The 18,016-nt window shown below is 41.7% G+C and overlaps 1 protein-coding gene across 1 annotated transcript in view; it reads left to right on the top strand.

The window, feature by feature from the left end:
- Positions 1-17,357, top strand: part of CXXC4 (CXXC finger protein 4) — a 60,374-nt gene extending 43,017 nt beyond the window's left edge. Inside the window, exon 4 of the mRNA XM_054990649.1 lies at positions 14,952-17,357. Coding sequence (XP_054846624.1) covers positions 14,952-14,996 — 45 coding nt within the window. The 3' untranslated portion in view covers positions 14,997-17,357. The remainder of the gene's footprint in view (positions 1-14,951) is intronic.
- Positions 17,358-18,016: the final 659 nt, after the last annotated feature.

Genomic DNA, 18,016 nt, shown 5'->3' with positions numbered 1-18,016 from the left:
ACTCCTGTCTCTCTTACACTGATTCCGCACATGTTGGAGAATGCACTTTCAATGCACTTTATCAATCGTTTGAGGTGGATTTTTTGTTCTGCACAAAAAAAATCCGTTCTGTGTGCAGAATCACTATCACTATCACTATTCCACACATGTTGGATAATGCACTTCCAATCCTCTTTATAGATAATTTGGAATGGATTTTTTTGTGCGCGGAACAAAAAACCCACCTCAAACGATTGATAAAAGTGCATTGAAAGTGCATTATCCAACGTGTGCGGAATCAGCCTATGTCTTTCTATGTCCTTCTAAAGATCTCTTTGATCCCCTCATGTAAACTGACTGCAGCAAAATACCCGGTCCACATCACTTCCTAAATCCAACTGTAGATGCCTCTCAGGTGTCTTGTACTGTGAAGAACACTTTATATTAGGCATGGCAAGTATTACCCTACTTGATGCCTAGAAGAGCAGCCTAGAAGTTTGCCGTAGATCTTAGCCTATTTAAATTCATCTGTTCCACACATCTCTGCTTGATGGGTCTGCATGATAACCTTGCATCTCTCCTGCATCATCCACAAGGATAACATAAAGGAACTGGTAAAAACATCAAGTTACAACAGTGTGGAAGGTGTCGAGCTGAAGAATCAATTCCGCCAAATCCACTTATATCCTTACAAAAAGTTCACTTGGAAATCCTAGGATAGGACTCTACTGTCTGAGCTTTCCTTCTGGTAGACTCTCTCTTCAAAAATGTGTGTCTGTAAATGTGCGTTTGTAAAGTGCTGTCAAGTTGTAGCCGATTTATGGCACCCCTACTGGAGTTTTCAAGGCAAGAGACTAACAGGTGGTTTGCATTGATTGCCTCTGCATAACAACCTTGGTCTTCCTTGGTGGTCTCCCATCTGAGTACTAACCAGTGCCAACCCTACTTAGGTTCTGAGATCTGACAAAATCAGTCTAGTCTGGAGATTTGCTATTTACCTCCTCGACTTGAATTTATGGAATGTCCCCAATTCTTCCTTTGCTGAAATGGTTAAAAAATGAGGAAACAATGAGTGATATATGGTTTCTTTTCCTCCTTGATTTGTGCAAATTAAGCCATAGTAAACCCCAAGATATGGAAGGAATGCACAAGTGGACAGTTCTAACTGGAGATCGTAAATATGCATAAAGGGAGGGCTGAATGAGTGAAAACTGGAAGCCAGGTATCCCCTAGGCGCAGGTCATTTGTTTCAGAGTAATCTGGCTTTGGGCAGACACAAGATGTAGTTCCAACCAAACTGTAATAAGTCATGTAAGTTATATCAGCACTGAATTTAATACAATGTATTGACCTTGCACTAAGTAGGGATATATTCCCCTGAAATGCTCATATGTGCTAGAGTCTTTGTACATGAGACACCTGGGCATGTGTTCTTCAAGTGTCGGAATATGCAGTGTTAGCCAGGAAGCATAGTTTTGAAAGACAGAGCCAGCAGAGAAACTCTGGAGGGGACGGATTCTCTCACAGCCCTCTGCCACCTCTGGCATGCCGGACTGTCTCCTTTTCTGGAGCTTTTACCCTGCTGCCCTTGCTGCTTAAAACTTTGAATTAACCGAGCCTTGGCAGGGCAAAAGCTCTGGAAGGGGAGATGCCAGAGGCAGCAGAGGACTATGAGAGAATCCATCCCCTATGGCGCGATCGCCACTGGCTCTCTCTTTCAAAACTATGTTTCCCAGCTAACATTTTGTCTCCTGGCACATGAAGAACATGTGTCAGATGTCTTGTGTAGAGAGACTCCCGGAGATCAAGATAGTGAGGACAGTGAACTGTCAGGACATTGCAACGCCTGTTACAGAGAGCCCATTAAAAAAAATAAAGATTGGAGTGCTATTCAAATTGAAGAACACACGAGACACATTCTAACATACGAAAGCAAAAAAAAGTACCAAGAAAAATGGATTTTGTGATCTGAATACACTACGCCAGTGAAGCTCATTTGCATGCACATGGTTGTTTTGCATCAATTAACCTTCTGCTTCTCCTCGTGGGGAGGAGCAATAAGCTCTACAGGGCACTGAGACCAGATTACTAGAAAGCCCAAAGACTGGTAGCATCTTGTAACCGTTTGTGGCATTTCTTGGTACAGATCTTTCCCCACCAGTAAATACACAAAAGGCAGGTGGTTGGAGAAGAATACCCTGCCTTGTGCGAGCAAAAGCCAGTCAGATAGCCACGCTTTGGGATCTGGTAGTACTGCTCATCTCGCAGCCCTTCTGACACAACTTCAAGCACCCTTTACTTTCTCTCTGTGTTCACATGATCTGCACACTGACCATCTGTTCCCAGATGAGGAGGGGCTCTGGGCACTCGGTTTGCAAAAAGCTTTCAACTGTGCTAGGGTTTGTTTGGGTTTTTTGGCACAGAGCAAGGAACATTCCTCCTACACATATTTATAGATGCATAATCCTTTGTTAATCTTCCTTTTCATTTCAGACTAGGAGTGTCTTTTCAGGTACTAATGTAGATTCAAATTGCCACCCCAGCATTTAAACATCCTTTGGAAAGTTTGTCAAGTTATTGCTTTTTCCAACTCAAATTGTGTGATCAAAAGGGTATTAAGGGTTAAAGTGAGCAAGAATAAATAAGAACATTAGAATAGCCTGTTGGATAGGGATGCCAGGTCCCCTTAAGCTCCAGGCACACACTTGTGTGATGATGTCACGTCCAGGAAGTGATGTCATTGTGCAGGGACAGGAATGTATGCTTCTCAGGAGGCTGATTTGGGAGCACTCTTGGGGCAGCAGACGTGCCCTCGAGGGCAGCATGATGACATCACTCCCAGAGGTGATGTTGTCATGCCACCCCGGGAGCATGCCTGGGAAGCCCATTCCCCCCTCCCCCCCTGTTGGTCAGGTGAATGGAGATGGGGGCAGAGGGTGGGAGTGGGGGATCCTGTGCCCCCACTGAGAGAATAGCATCCCTACTGCTGGATCAGACCAGCGGTCCATCTACTGCAGCATCCTGTTTCACACAGTGGCCAACCCGTTTGCTGAAGGACATAGAGGCTGAGGATCTCGCTTGCTGCTCCCTCCCAGCACTGGTATTTAGAGGCTTGCTGCCTCTGTACATGGAGGCTCCCTTCAGTTACCATGGCTAGTAACCATCGATGGTTCTATCCTTCAAAGATCAGTCTAAGCCCCTGTCTATGCTTGTGGCCATCACTACTTCCAAAGTTTGATTACTTGTTGAGTAAAGAAGTATTTCCTTTTATCCATACTGAACCTATTTCCCAACAATTACTTTGTGTGCCCCTGAGCTCTTATATTATGACAGAGGGAGAAAAGGCACTCTATCCACTTTCTCCACCCTGCGCATAATTTTATAAAGCTCTGTCATGTCTCCTCTTAGTATGTTTTCCAGCCTGAAAAGGCCCAGACTCTCTAGCCTTTCCTTAAAGACTGTGTGCAGCCTTCCCTTAGTAGTAGTAGTAGTGAAAGGTTTATTGTATTCAGCCATAGGCCATTACAAGTCACAAACAACAAACAAAAACAGAAACACAAGCTTGAATAAAATTGCTGTGACATGGTCAAAGCATTAAAATTTAAAACTAGATAAAACCATCAAACCATTTCCAGTTGTCAAATTCATATAGGACAATAAAAGTATACACAGAGTGATTCCACACACGTTGGATAATGCACTTTCAATGCACTTTATCAATCGTTTGAGGTGGATTTTTTGTTCTGCACACAAAAAAATCTGTTCCAAATGATCTATAAAGAGGATTGGAAGTGCATTATCCAACGTGTGTGGAATCACTCACAGTTAAAACAGTAAAAACAGTAAAAATCCCCAATGTTCAATGTTAAGCCTTCCCTTAGTATTTCTAAGCCCACTACTCATGCCCTACAATGCCAGATTCTCATGATCTTAATTAAATAGAGGACTTTTACCTGATACTCCAAAATACATTATTTAGGCCATATACAGTGCGAACTTATGTGAGGTTATTATCACAGTCAAAGCCCATTGCAATCAATGAGTTTAGATTAGAGTAACTCTTCACAGCATTGCACCCATAGAATGCCACCCAAAGCAACGTTTAAGTCCATTGAAGGGTGTGACTCTGCTTAGGATGGCACTGATAGTGAACAATGTGAGATGAACTTAGGGTTGCCAGTCTCCAGGTGGGGCCTAGAGATCTCTCAGAATGACAACTGCTCTCCAGACAACAAAGTTCAGTTCCCTTGGAGAAAATGGCTGTTTTTGGAGGGTAAACTGTATGGTGTATACCACTGATGCCCCTCCCCAAACCCCGCCCTTTTAAGGCTCCTCCCTTAAATCTCCAGTAATTTCCCAATGCAGAGCTGGCAACTCTAGGCAGTGTTTTCTCTCGTGGATTCAAATTAATGGATTTTTGTCTCAGGGTCATGCAGTAGGGAAAGCCATAAGGAAGGAGGAGGATGTGCCAGATGTGTTAGGCATATTAGAGGTAATTGTGTTTTATCCAAAGTAGATCCCATATCTCTCAGTGTGTATACAATTCAGAAAATAGGGGTGTGTGTGATAATCACATCTGGTGACCTGCTAGAGAAATTTTGAATTCAGGGAAATATTTTTTCCCTGGAAAAAAACCTGAATTTTTTGGAAAACGGGATGTGCTATAATTTCCCATCTCATCAAAACACCTTTTACTGCTTTAAGAAAACACACAGCTCAGCACAAAAAAATGTACTTTGGGACATTTATGAAATTTAAAGTTATTGTAAATGGCTTATAGTGCAGTCCTCCTAAGTAGAATTACACTCATCTAAGTCTATTGCAGTCAATTGACTTAGAAGGGTGTAAGTCTCTTTAGGATAGTACTGTTTATTTTGTTTGAACAAAATTATAAATATGCCCAGTACTAGAGAAAGAGTTCTTTGCATACATCTTTGCTTTTTGCAGCTGAAGGGAGGGGGGGAGTTGAAAATACAAACTTTAAATATTTTAGTAGACATATCATGGTTTATTTGTATTTGTATTTACAGCCAGAATATTAAGGACTAGCCATAGATTGGAAACAGAGTTAACAACACTGAAAACATTGACTACCTGAACAATATACTATCTTTACAGACACTGTAGTATATGTTTATAGTATAGACAGAATTATCTGATGCTGTTGATAGTCTTACCTAGAATTCTTCATACTACAAATCTTAGAAAGTGTTTTGAATGACAGGCAGTACAATCCTATGATGTCATCGTCATAGTATTAACTGTGCTTATATACTACTCTTCTAAACATATTAGTGCCTCACTCAAAGCAGTGAACAAAGTCTGTGTTATTATTATCCCCACAATACAGCTGGGGAGCTGGGGTTGAGAGGAGTGGCTTACCCAAGGCCACCTACTGAGCTCACGGCAGTAGTGAGATCTGAACCAGCAGAGAGCTGACTCACAACCCAACTACTTAATCACTATGCTATAGCATAGTAGAGTTACTCCAACCCCATCAAAATCAGTGGGCTCAGATTGGAGTAGTTCTCCGTAGGATTGCAGTGTAAAAACTTGGCTTAAAAAGCATTTGATCTCTGGAATAGAAATAATTTCATGTTTTTCAGTGTTCAGCCAGATTCCCACTTTTTCCATTGGGAAAATATGTGAATGTGGGGGAGGGGTGCCACATTTTACCCTGTGGGACTTCACATCTCTGTGACCCATTCATAATTGCATGCTTTTCTGACAATAAAAAAACAGTCTTAACAATGTAATGGATGAAGAATATAATATGAATATATGGTTCCAAACAAGATCTGTGTATTACTCTTAGCAAAGACTAGGATTCATAATATTTTTTATGTTGGTTTGTAGAAATGAACCCTCAAAGTTCAACAAAACACAAGCTTTACAGGAGAGAGCTATCTACTAGCAATATAGCATTTTTTCTCCTGTTGGGTGTATAGGTCTCTTGTGTTGTTATAATCTCTTTGAAATATGGTACTTTTTTACCCTGGTGCTATGGATAATTATTTCTAAAAAGGCAATTAGCAGTTGCCACAGGCTTAGATAGCTTTTGGGCTGCTCCCTGTATAAACGAAGCATTTAAAAATCCTTTCTCACAGCTAAGGTATTGTGTGGTTGAAGCAAAGTCTGTGAGGAGGAATAACAATAACAACAGCAGATCATTTGGTTTGATATATGAGGGAGGGGTGTGTGTGAGAGAGACTGTTATGGGACAGTCCTGACTCTTGGGCATATTATTTATGACACAGAAGAGAAAATGGCTTTGGAACAGACTTTAGATCAGACCACATAATTCTAAAACTGCTGTGACGGGCACAACATCGTTTTCTCTGAGTCAGCTAGGAAACAAATTTCAACTATTTTTTTGAACATATTCCCCAACAAGGCAAGCATTTAGAGATTATTTCTGGACTCAACTAGATGAGTCCTTTTGGGAATGGCCTGTAGAAACAGAAGCCTTAAAAAGATTTTGAAAATAAAGTTTACACTGGTAAAGAACACTGTATTGTGTTCCCTGTCATTTGAAAATGTTGACTCCATAGGTGATTCCCTAGACTGTTGGAATGTTTAAGCTAGTGTTGTCCAGCATATCCAGAACCCACCTTGAACTCCCAGGTAGTGGCAGGCAACCCACTAATTACAAGCATATGATAGGAAATAGCATGACATCATAATCACATGACAAAGTCATATGACAGGAAGCAGTTACAAAAGGATCTGTCAGAGAGTCTCTTCGTCATGTGGACCTGCTGTTTCTCTCAGTGTGTGTGCAAATAGAAGGAAGTAGTATTGCAATAGTATTCCAAAAATATTGGTGGCTCTATTGCACAGCTGGTGGAAGTGTGTAACCCACGTGCGAGACACAACCCATGGCTTAAAGATCGCTGGGTTAAACAATAAGAAAACGAGCTATCAAGTTGCTGTTACTCTAATCACATTCCATATTTACTGCACCCTTTCAGACGGTATCATATATTTTATATTATCCCCACAATATCTCTTAAGGGTCTCCAGTCAGATACAATAGCAAAGCATGGGCTGGGGCTGCTAAAATGAACTAGGGCTTGCGTTGTCTGCCTGCACACACCCCAGTATCTTTCCTTCCTTCCTTTCTGGAGGCAAACTGCAGTTTACCGTGACATCCAAACTAAGAATTGTGGTTTGAGCTTGCCATCCAAAGCAGAATTGCAAACTGCATTTTGATGATGATTTGGAGGGCTAGCACAAGCCATAGTGTGCCGGTTCAGAACAGTAACAGCAAACTTGTTTGCCTTGAAACAGGAAAGGGAGCCAGGAGGGAATTGCCGGAGAGGTAAAGGTGGAAGGAGTACCTGAAAACAAGGTTCATTTTAGACTCCCATTAAAACCAAAGTTTGGTGTTCCATCTGAAGCAAACCATTGCAACTGGCTCAAAGCCACCCAGTGAGCTTTGCAAACAATGCAACTGGGAATGATCAAGTGGTATGCGTTTATACCCTTTTATTTTAGTAGGAGAAAATGCTTTCCATTGAAACTGACCAAGGAGGGGAGAACCTGGGAATTTCTCTTGCAGTAAATTCTCTCGAATGCCAGTGCATTACAGCATTACCTTTTAGCAGCAGCCAGAACAGCAGGATTTTTGAGTTTCCTCTGGGGAACCAGACTGCTGTTTGTCAGTATTTGCACCTGCATGAGCAGTGAAGGCTGCCTTAAACAATGCTGATCAATTCCAATTTTATTCCTGACTTCCCCTCCCCCTCACTTCCAGAGGAATCTGTCTTCCCTGTCACTCAGGATAATGATCCTCCTGCAAGCATCGCCGAGAATCCAGAAACGCACTGTAATCTCATCAAGACTTTGATTCCCCAGCAGGGACGGTTGAATTTGTACAACCAGGCAGTCGGGGCACATAAGCTTCCCACATTGGTGTGCTCAGCTGCTAAAATGTGCAGGCTTTCTTCTGGCTCGTCCTTCGCCCATTGATTGTGGCAGAACCAAAAGATCTCATTTCTTGAACTGAGAGGAAATGACCTTGGTCTATCTTTTCCATTCTGAGTCTGTTTGGTTATTGCTTTTAACTCCATACACTAAACGCAGCGGTACTACTGAGTTTCACAAACAGGACTCTGTTATTATGGAAATAATTTCTGTAGCATTTTTGGACTCAGCAAATCCCGTTACAAATTGTGTTGGGGGGGGGGAGTCATTTTAAAACCAATGGGACGTGTGCATTTCAGTGACTGCAGGATATCAGCTTCTGAAGTGTAATGCCCTGACCTTGAACGTATTTACTTGCAAGCAAGTCTCTCATGTACAGATCAATCTGATCACCATATGAGTGTCATTTGACCCTATCAGGTAGCGACCCTGTAAAGTAGATCACTGCAATTGCTGTTTTGAAAATGGGAACAAGGCAGAGAGAGGATAAGACTGAAATTCCATGTGCATTGTAATACATGGGAAGGATGAAATGTTAATCAACCTTCTTCCATCACTATCAGCCAGTTCAACTGCCTTTTTGTTATTCACGTGTCCAAAACCGGATGTACATTTAGAACTGCCTTTCTGTTTTTCTCACCTACACACCAGCCAAAGGCGAGGGGCTGAAAAGTGCTTTTAAGTGGAATGTGTGACTTCAGCCTAAGGCCAGTCTGCACATTACAGTTGCCATGAGGAAATCGCACCATGTAGCAGCTGTAATCACAGGGTAAAGTTACTTGCTTGTTGTGCGGTACAGTACCGTATTTCTGCTCACAAGCTTTTTTATTTTTGACAGCTCCACTGATGTAGAGAAAATTGGCTCAACTCTGTCCAACAGCTCATGAAGCAAATTAGCAATTGCAATGTCTGGGCTGGCCCTAGTTTGCCAAAGGCTAGCGAGTGAATCCATGACTGAATCTTGCTGGGGATACTCTCCTGTTACCCATGGGTTGGATCCACAGATGGCAGTGCCTTTTCCTAATGCAAGAGGCTCTTCCGTTAGCACCTTGCATCAGAATAAGGTTAGCAGTACAGAATCTGTGGGGTCCACCCTGTACTTTTGTAATGTAGATGTTTATAATTTTTACTGTGTTGAAATGCCCTGACCTGGATAGCTCAGGCTAGTATGATCTCGTCAGATCTCATAAGCTATGCAGAGTCAGCTCTGGTTGGTACTTGGATGGGAGACCATAAAGAAAGTCTACAGTTGCTATACAGAGGCAGGCAATGGCAAACCACCTCTGAACAATGTCTTTGGCCTTGGAAACCCTAAATAGTACCCATAAGTTGGCTGCAACTTGACAACAACATAACCCAAAAAACATTTTAGAGACCGACTGCATATATGAGAAGTTTAATTGATCTCTGCTATGATGTACACATGAATGTTTCTAGCTGTTGTTGTGATCTCCAAGTCCTGTGTGATTGATGCTTGGAGAAAATGCAAAAAAGTCAGAGGGCAAGTTCTAGACTAAGGACTCTGGCTTTATGCAGTGCACTACTCATCCTGTCTAGGGAAAGAAGGAAAAGGCGGGATGGATGGACTTTTTCATGGACTTTCCCCCTCTCCAGCTCTTGTCAGGTCCTCGTGGAAGGGGGAAATAAATTGGAAAGAATTCAGAAGTTATTATGCTCCGGTTTGCTTCAAAATGTTCTTCATTTAGCTTTAAAACAGACAAACATTAAACAATAGCTTTGCCATTCCAAATAATGTCTTGCATACTCAGAGCATGCATTTCAATAATCTGTCATATTTTTCTGTCATGCCTCCTTTTAAAAGTCCAGTGCAGCAAACATGATGCCCTCTTCCCCATTTTATCCTTACAACAGTGTAGGTTAGGCAAAGTGAAAATGACCAGCCCAGGATCACCTAAAGAGTTTCATGGCAGATTGGAGATTTGAACATAGGTCTCCCCGATCCTGGTCTATAGCCACTACCTCATATTGCTCCCGGCTTACCCTCAGCTGATTTGTCATGGACAATTAAATTTGCATGGAAAGGAAAAATGCCATCCTACATCCTTTCATTTTGGGTGGAAGGAAGCAGAAAATGTTAGTTATATTCCAAAACTTGCTCAGACGAAAGTGCTATTGACACGTATCGTTTTAAATGGGTCTTTGCATTTGATTTGAACATGCACAAGCTGACTGGCATCACTCTGAACTCCATCTCATTTTATATTCCTTTATAAATTATGCATCCATGTGCCTTGCACCAGCAGCCATCTCACAGTCACTGCAGCACTGTGTAAGAGATCTAGCAGCAATATATGCTATCTTCTTGGGAGCTTTACCAAAGTATTTTTACTTGGCTTTACTACCAGTAACTACCTTGCAACAACTGTGCACATCCACACACAACTGGGATAGTGAGAGAAGATAAAATCCCACCTTGCAATACACCAGCATGCAAGTACCAAAGATGATCCTGAAGTTGCAAATATCACTCTCAGTCATTGACGTGGTGTCACATTTTGAGGATGTAATTTTTCAGGCCTGCACGTGTCTACGATTAAGTTCCCAGCATGGAACTCATAGCTAATTTCATATATCTGAGCTATCCGTTTTTTAGAATTAGAGACGAGTTTAGGTAATAAGCAGTGAACTCACACAGTTCTCTACATTCATGACGAATTTAGAAAAGAATGAAAATATTACAGTCAAATACAGTTCAAAAACTGTAAGATCAATTTAGAGGAAATTTATGAGAGGTGTTTCTGAGTTTTTAGTCAAACTTTAAATGATATTTGTTGCCTGCTTTTACAATCATTGTCACATAATATTCCATTCTGTTCAGTAACTGCCCTAAACCCATCAGCCGATTTTTAATTCATCATCCATCTATATATAACACCCCCCCCCCCCAAGAGAGATAAAGGTATCAAACATAATGTTTTCTCAGTTTTTGAACCAATTTCAAATGACATTTCCCACCAACATCATAAGAATGACCTGATATGCTTTGGGCCATCCTGGCCTGCTGGAACGAAATAGCATTTTTGCTTGCTGACATCATTGACGAATATATGAAAATTCTCATACATGTATGAGAACTTTGGTACTGCTGTGAATACCTGTATATTTGCCCCAGTGGAACAAAGAACCGCTTCACAGTGCTGTTTCAGGGCCTAAATGCATTTGATCAAATATGCGTTACAAATTTAATCCCAGGCATATGCGGGCCCAATTCAGATTACGGCTGTGGTGAGAGGGGGCTTCAGCCTCCCCCCTTCTATGCCATTTTCCTGACCCCAAATTACCCTGGGTGTGTTATTTGCTCCACTGGAAGCTTCACGTGCACAGATGGAGTAACCCCAGGTTTCCCAGGGGGTGTGAATAGTCGGTTGGGAAAAGAGCATGAGGGGAAGTTTAAAATCCCTCTCCTTACGGGCCATGGTTCCAAACCAAATCAGGCCCAAGGCCTGGCAAACAGTGGAAGATGGGGGAGACAGGGACTTACTCGGGGGGGGGGCATTGGTGTCCCTAGCATGATAATGCAGGGCCATTTCCACATGGCTTATCTTGTTCCAGAAAACAGCGAAATCTCGCACAAAATCTCGCGAGAAGACGCTGTTATAGCGCGAGAAGACGCAATAACAGCGTCTTCTCGCGAGATTTCGCTGTTTTCTGGAACAAGGTAAGCCACGTGGAAACAGCCCAGGTTTCAGTGTGATCTGGAAGTGAAATCATTGTGCTGGGGTAATGCAGTAGTATTCACCCAAATCTCTCTGTTTTAGCCAGAGTCTGTTGAGCGAATACTAGACCATCACGTTACGTGATGACATCACTTCAGGGTCATAGTGGAAGTTGCAGCATCACTCCAGAGACTCCCAACCATGCCCCCTCCCATTTCATCCACCATTTTCCTCCCGCCATCCAGCTAAGTGGAGGTAGAAGGCAGGAGATGTTCTGCCACCAGCAGGAATGAGGCAACCATAGACCTTCACGTACTTTGGAATATGTTTCCCCAGCACAGAACTCACGATACATGATTTATCAAATGGACCTGAGGAAAATGAAATATGAAATTAGGCCACGTAGTGTTTCATGTTGCCTACTGCCTGGTCCTTTCAACTGGAGATGCAAGGGATTGAACTGTGACCTTCCGCAAGCCAGGAGGATGCTCTAGCTGTAAACAATGGCCCCCTCCCCTTCTTTCTCAGTTTTTGTAGGTTGGCACTATTCATTCCATGGCTGTAGAGCTTTACTCCCTATAGAGCTGCCATTTTTTGCTGATATTTGAAAGGACCTGCTGCTGGTGGGGCATAGAGAACAAGGGGAGCCATGCCTCACTGCTCTCTGCATTAATGCTGACAGGAACAGCAGGAAGGTAAAGTGAAGGCACTCAGCAGTGGAGAGGATTCCATTTCAACACAGATAAGTTCAGAGACTCTGGCCCCTCCTTTTCCTGGCAAGTCACTGTGGCTGGCAACCAGTGGGAGAGGGAAGGTGGTGGGGATGTGGGGGAATGTACAACATCACTTCTGGCACAAATCTGGAAGTGATGTCACTGGGTTGGCATGACACTCTAGGACCCTACCATACAGTTTGGGGTGAATTCTAGAGCCTTGCACTGACATGGTGACGTCACTTCTGGGTTTGCCCTGGAAGTGATACACAATGACACTTTTCCTGCCCATCTTGCCTCACCACCCTGCCAAGCATGATAGCCAACTGTGACTTCCTATCCTGTGCTGATCCCTGCACCTTAAAGTTTAGTTCCAAATCTGGAAAGGCTGAAGGGTAGGTTCGAGGTAAACTGCAAGGGGAGTACAAAGGCCAGGAATTTTGCAACAGATCAGAGAAGTGGGAATCCTATACCTATTCAAACTAGGTTAAGTATAAAGGGCAGTGGATGGACCTGAGGTTGTTGAAGCTTGGGATGAGATGGGGAAATTGTTATGGAACATTGCATCTTCCAAAGCACTTCCTAGAACTGAAGTGATTTCTGTGAAAGCAAAGATGTACAGGAAGTTATAGCTGATGTTTGCCTCCCTCCCTCCATATAAGTTCTAAGTGAAAAATGAGACTGTTAAAGCTCTAGTATGAAGATTCCAAACAGGTAATCTGGCAATATTGATGGCTGGGATATATCAATATGCATTTCTTTTTAATTTTATGTATTTATATTCCACTTTTCACTCTTGATTTTCAAACATGAAAACCAGTAAAGTAACAAACCCATTTAGCAGTGCTTCCCTTTGAGAGGAGAGGTACCACATATCTTTAAAACTGTTGCTGTTTGGTTCCTGCTCAGAAAAAAAATCAAACATTGGCACAGATCTTTTTTGGGGGGAGGGGGTCAGCTTGCCTCTCATTTCCATGCACTTTTAATGTTTGTGTAGAAGAGCACGTTACGTCATTGTGCCACAATGTTTGGAAAAGTTGTACTTGCTGAAATCCATTCTTGTATCCAACTTTTAGATGTTCTTCTTTTGAGGAATGCTTGGTTGAGGGGCTGTTGCTTTGCTTCAAAAACACCTTGGTCATCCAACAGGCTTTTAATAATATGCTACACTGACTTTTGCCCTGAAAGGACTGAAATCCTCCCCATAATTAAACAACTTAAACCTCATTTAAATTGATGGATTGAAGTAGCCTAACTGTGAGCAAGATTAAGCCTAAGGCAGCAGTGCATACATCTAGGAATAAGTCATGAAGATTTGATCCTTTTGAGTTTGTGACTTCTTTGATGGTCTTTGATAGTGATAGTGATAGTGATGAAAATCAACTCAGGGTCATCTTTATGGCAACCTGCACTATTTCCAGCTGCCTGCCATGCCTGCTGGAGTGTGCTGAAATTTGAAGCAGTAAGATGTCAGTGGGTGGTATCTTACCTTAGGCTGGAAGAAGTGCTTCCATTGGAGGAAAAACCATTTAGGCTGGAGGAAGACTTAAAACTCTGCTTTGTGGAGTAAAAGGGATACCAACCAGAATTGTAATGATGTTAGAATCTGACATTTTAATTTTGCTTACCTGATATCTGTGGTTGAGGACTGGATGTAGGGAAGTCCTACCATAGCTGAACACACATAGGACTAAATAATTGATCCCAGTAACCTGGGCCTCAGAAGCGAGGAAGTTCAACAACCCCTTATTATCTGAGATCTTTGTGCATGAAGTTGTTGGATGCTATGTCTGTCAGATTGTAGCACCTCCTGTACCTTTAAGAAATGCATAGGAATTTCAGCAGGTACAATTGTACTGAACCCCTGTGGCACTAAAGCAGAAGAACACCCTGGCCTATACATACACTAGCAATATGGGAGTGCCATTCTGTTTTGCACCAGGTCATTCTAGATGCAAGCACAGAGCTGCTGCTTCCAGAGAAGAGAATGGAGAAATCTGCACATTGTTCTAAGTACAACACACACAGGGATCTGGATCAGTCTATCAAAGTGAAACTAATCAACGGTGAACATTTTGGTCTTGCTTCCCAAGACATCAAGAGAGATAAAACCGATCTATCTTTTGAGTTAGGAGGACAACATTCAATTTAATCAGCAAAAGTTTTGAATTAGCTTTAGAAGGCAGTAAGGAAGAGATAACTGAGTCACAATTTACTTAGTGGAAGAGTTGTTGCAAGTTGCAACGGTCTGTAACAGCAAAACCAAAAATAAATCCTATGGTTCCTCAAAGACTAACATATGTATCATAGCATGAATTTTATTGTTTGAATTTATACTGTGATTTTTAGCAACCTTCTAAATTATTCTTTTATTGGAAAGGTATATTACCATATATGTGCTTCATGGATAAAAAAAGAAATGCAACCCAACCACATGGATTCACCACTAGTTGGGTACCATTTTGGTTCCAGTGGTGGAACTTGCAGTGATTGCCAGGGGGTCACTCAATAATTGTTTTGACAAACAAGGAAGTAATTCATTTTTTAAAAAGACCAAAATATAACTGAAATGTAAGGGATTAACAAAACAAAAAAGAACAAATCTTACAATGCAATGGAAAGAAAGCTTAACTTGTTTTCTTGCTTTTTTTTATAGAGAACACCTGTTCCCAGCGCCGAAGCATTCCGATGGTTCTTTTAAGCAGTAGTATATCTTATTTTCAAGGCAGCCTGAAGTGAATGGCAAGCTAAAGTCTTGTTTTAAGAAACTGCTTAGTCCACCACTGAAGAATATATTCAGACACTATTTTCATTTATGTATAGGGGTTTCCTCAAAAACAAATTATCAAGTAGAGTGGTCTCCAGGTAAGAGGGGGAATCAAAGCAGCTCTGTAGAACACCTCTGTGATGAAACTGAATTTCCCCTGCTGAAAGGCCTGAATAAAAAATAATGCTGTTTTAGTGCCTATCGTGTCACGTTCACAGTCTAACTTTCTCTGAATGATGTGCCCTCCCCACGCATCCCTGTCCACGGCCTTGTGTCTTCATGCTCTTCAGACCAGCCTCTTGCAGTCACTCAGTCTTCTACCCCTCAGCCCAACTGACCACAGTTGCAGTATTTGCAGCTAGCTTCTATTCTGACTTACCATCATTTCCTTTCCTTTCTAAAGTCCTCTGAATAAGAGAACACTATACATAAGAGAACACTCACCTGATTCATGAGGGCCACTCTCTTATCAGGAGACCACCATATCTGGGGCCCTAGGGAATTGGCCAATTTACTCACGTTCAGTACACCAATTCTTACTTTGATGTAATTTAGCTATACTAGTGAAGTTGTTGTCTATTTTTAAAGTGGCTGTAAAAAAAAAAGTTTGGGTAAACCCCTGCTATAAAATAATGTATCTTTACAAAGTACCATATCTATACTTCATTTTTCCAATATATGTGTTTCGGTACTGTAAACTGTACAGATAGCAGCTTGTATTTTGTGTGTTTAGACACAAGAAGACAATCACGTCTGAGCGTCGACGGAGATTAACTGTTTGTACACTACAGTGTGGTTTTGCAAATTAAATCCGGAGCAATAAATTCAAGCTTTAAGTATTATTTTTGGCCAGTTGATCAGTAGCAGCAGAGGCAGCACTGTTTTTACCATGCATCCTTCCATGGTAACTCAATGCAAAGAATTGCAAGACAGCAAAGATTGAGATGCATCCACCAGATACCTTCAGACCATACTGCTGTATGAAGGAAGACAGAAACCATAAAAGTTAATCTTTGTGAGCACTAACTATCCTTAGAGTAGCGGTTACGCACTTGCATTGCTTCAGAAAGAGCTTTACCGAATGAGATCCCTCTAAAGCATGTATCGTTCGTTGATTGACTTTAAACTGTATCATGAAGTAGAGTTTACAGCAGAGATGGACATACAGAATGAATTTTACAGACAGTTATATGAAACTTGTTTTAAATTACAAAATGAAAAGAGTATCGTATCTTAGTGAGGAGGGGGGAATCTATAACTCGGTATATTACCTTCCCATTGAAAGTTATTTTATAAATCTTTCAATAGGATTTTTAAAAAAAACTATAAAGTATTAAACTGTTTTCACCCCACGTATGGCATTTAGTTCTTAGACTAGTTTGTAAATTTAGATGGAGTTGGATCTTTTCTGCAGTGGGGCCTGAATGTCTTTAAAGTGTACCATTTTCCTTTGCTCAAATTAAAGTTTAAAAAGAGTGATCACCTTTTCCTGACCCAGTTTTCCTGTACTGGCCCCCTTTGGTAATCACTTGAAATCTTCATTGCAGAATTTCAGCTGCACTTTCAAAATATCCTTGTTTTGAAAGTGCAGATGAAATTCTGCAGTGAAGGATATTGTTGATGATGTGGCTGTGGTTAAATCATAATAAAACAATGGAATGTAGGGCAGTGAATTTTTATCTCATGCATATCACTTTATCACCTTTTGCCACTTCACCAAAAGCAAAGTGCTGCTACATGCTACATATATAAATGATTAAAATATACCCATGAGGGTATTCTGTGCCGGAAGGTGGACAGAAAGGGGTAAAGCTACGGAGGGAAATGTGTGTTCAACAGTGCTTCTTGCCTTAGTTGTGTTCTGTATGGCTTGAATGCAGAGTGTGAGAACTTTCAGAAAACCCTGAAAAAGTATCAGGAAAATAGTTATGCTTCAAACTCCCCTCTTGAAAATATGCTCATAGTTTGTGAAACATCCGTGATTGTTCATATGGGCTTTCCTGTACTTGTTAGTGATAGAACTTCTATATTTCATAGGGTTCATATGTCCTTTACACCCTGCTGTCTTCAAGGATGCATATTTGAGACTGTTCGGCATCACTGGATTATTCCTTGCTATATTTTAAGTTCCCTTCTTTTACTTAAATTCATCTCATTATGCTCAAAGGAGTGGATTGTCCATCTCTTTTGTATATACTTGAAGATCCCAGTCCCAAAAGAAGCGGTAGGAAATATTCCTGGCCATCTGATTTTAAGCCACAGGGTATAATTTGATGTAAGTGCAGGGCTTTTTTTTTTTTTCAGCAGGAACGTGGTGGAATGGAGTTCCGGAACCTCTTGAAAATGGTCGCATGGCTGGTGGCCCCGCCCCTTGATCTCCAGACAGAGGGGAATTTAGATTGCCCTCCACACCGCCGAGTGGCGCGGAGGGCAATCTAAACTCCCCTCTGTCTGGAGATCAGGGGGCGGGGCCACCGGCCATGTGACCATTTACTCCGAGGGCAACCCACTGAGTTCCACCACCTCTTTTCCCAGAAAAAAAGCCCTGTGTAAGTGGCTATATATATTAGTGGACCTGTTCCTTATCAGGCCGCTTCCCAGCCCAAAGGAAAAAAATACCGCAACATTTTGCATCAGAAACAAAGGAAGCATATATATGCAAAGTTAGTTAATTTGCTTAATATATTCCTATTGATGAACGCAGCTTGCATTTTTACAAGAGATGGGATTTTTGACACAGAATCCTAATGTACACAGGCAGTGTAAGAGGGTAGCTCAGTTTCAAAGTATTTTCTTTCCGAATGTTATCTCAGCAATTTGTTGTTTCCCTAGCTTTCATTTTGTCACAGGCCAGGGCCGTAGGCTTGAAGAACACTGCGTGTTTTGGACAGTCAGAAAGCACTGTGATTTAAGACTAGCAGAAAAGGCTATCACTAGGAATCATTTCAGCTGCC

The sequence above is a fragment of the Eublepharis macularius genome, chromosome 10, assembly GCF_028583425.1.
Source record: "Eublepharis macularius isolate TG4126 chromosome 10, MPM_Emac_v1.0, whole genome shotgun sequence".
Classification (NCBI taxonomy): Eukaryota; Metazoa; Chordata; class Lepidosauria; order Squamata; family Eublepharidae; genus Eublepharis; species Eublepharis macularius.
Note: the sequence above shows the minus strand (reverse complement) of the source record. Positions and strands in the feature narration are given on the sequence as shown.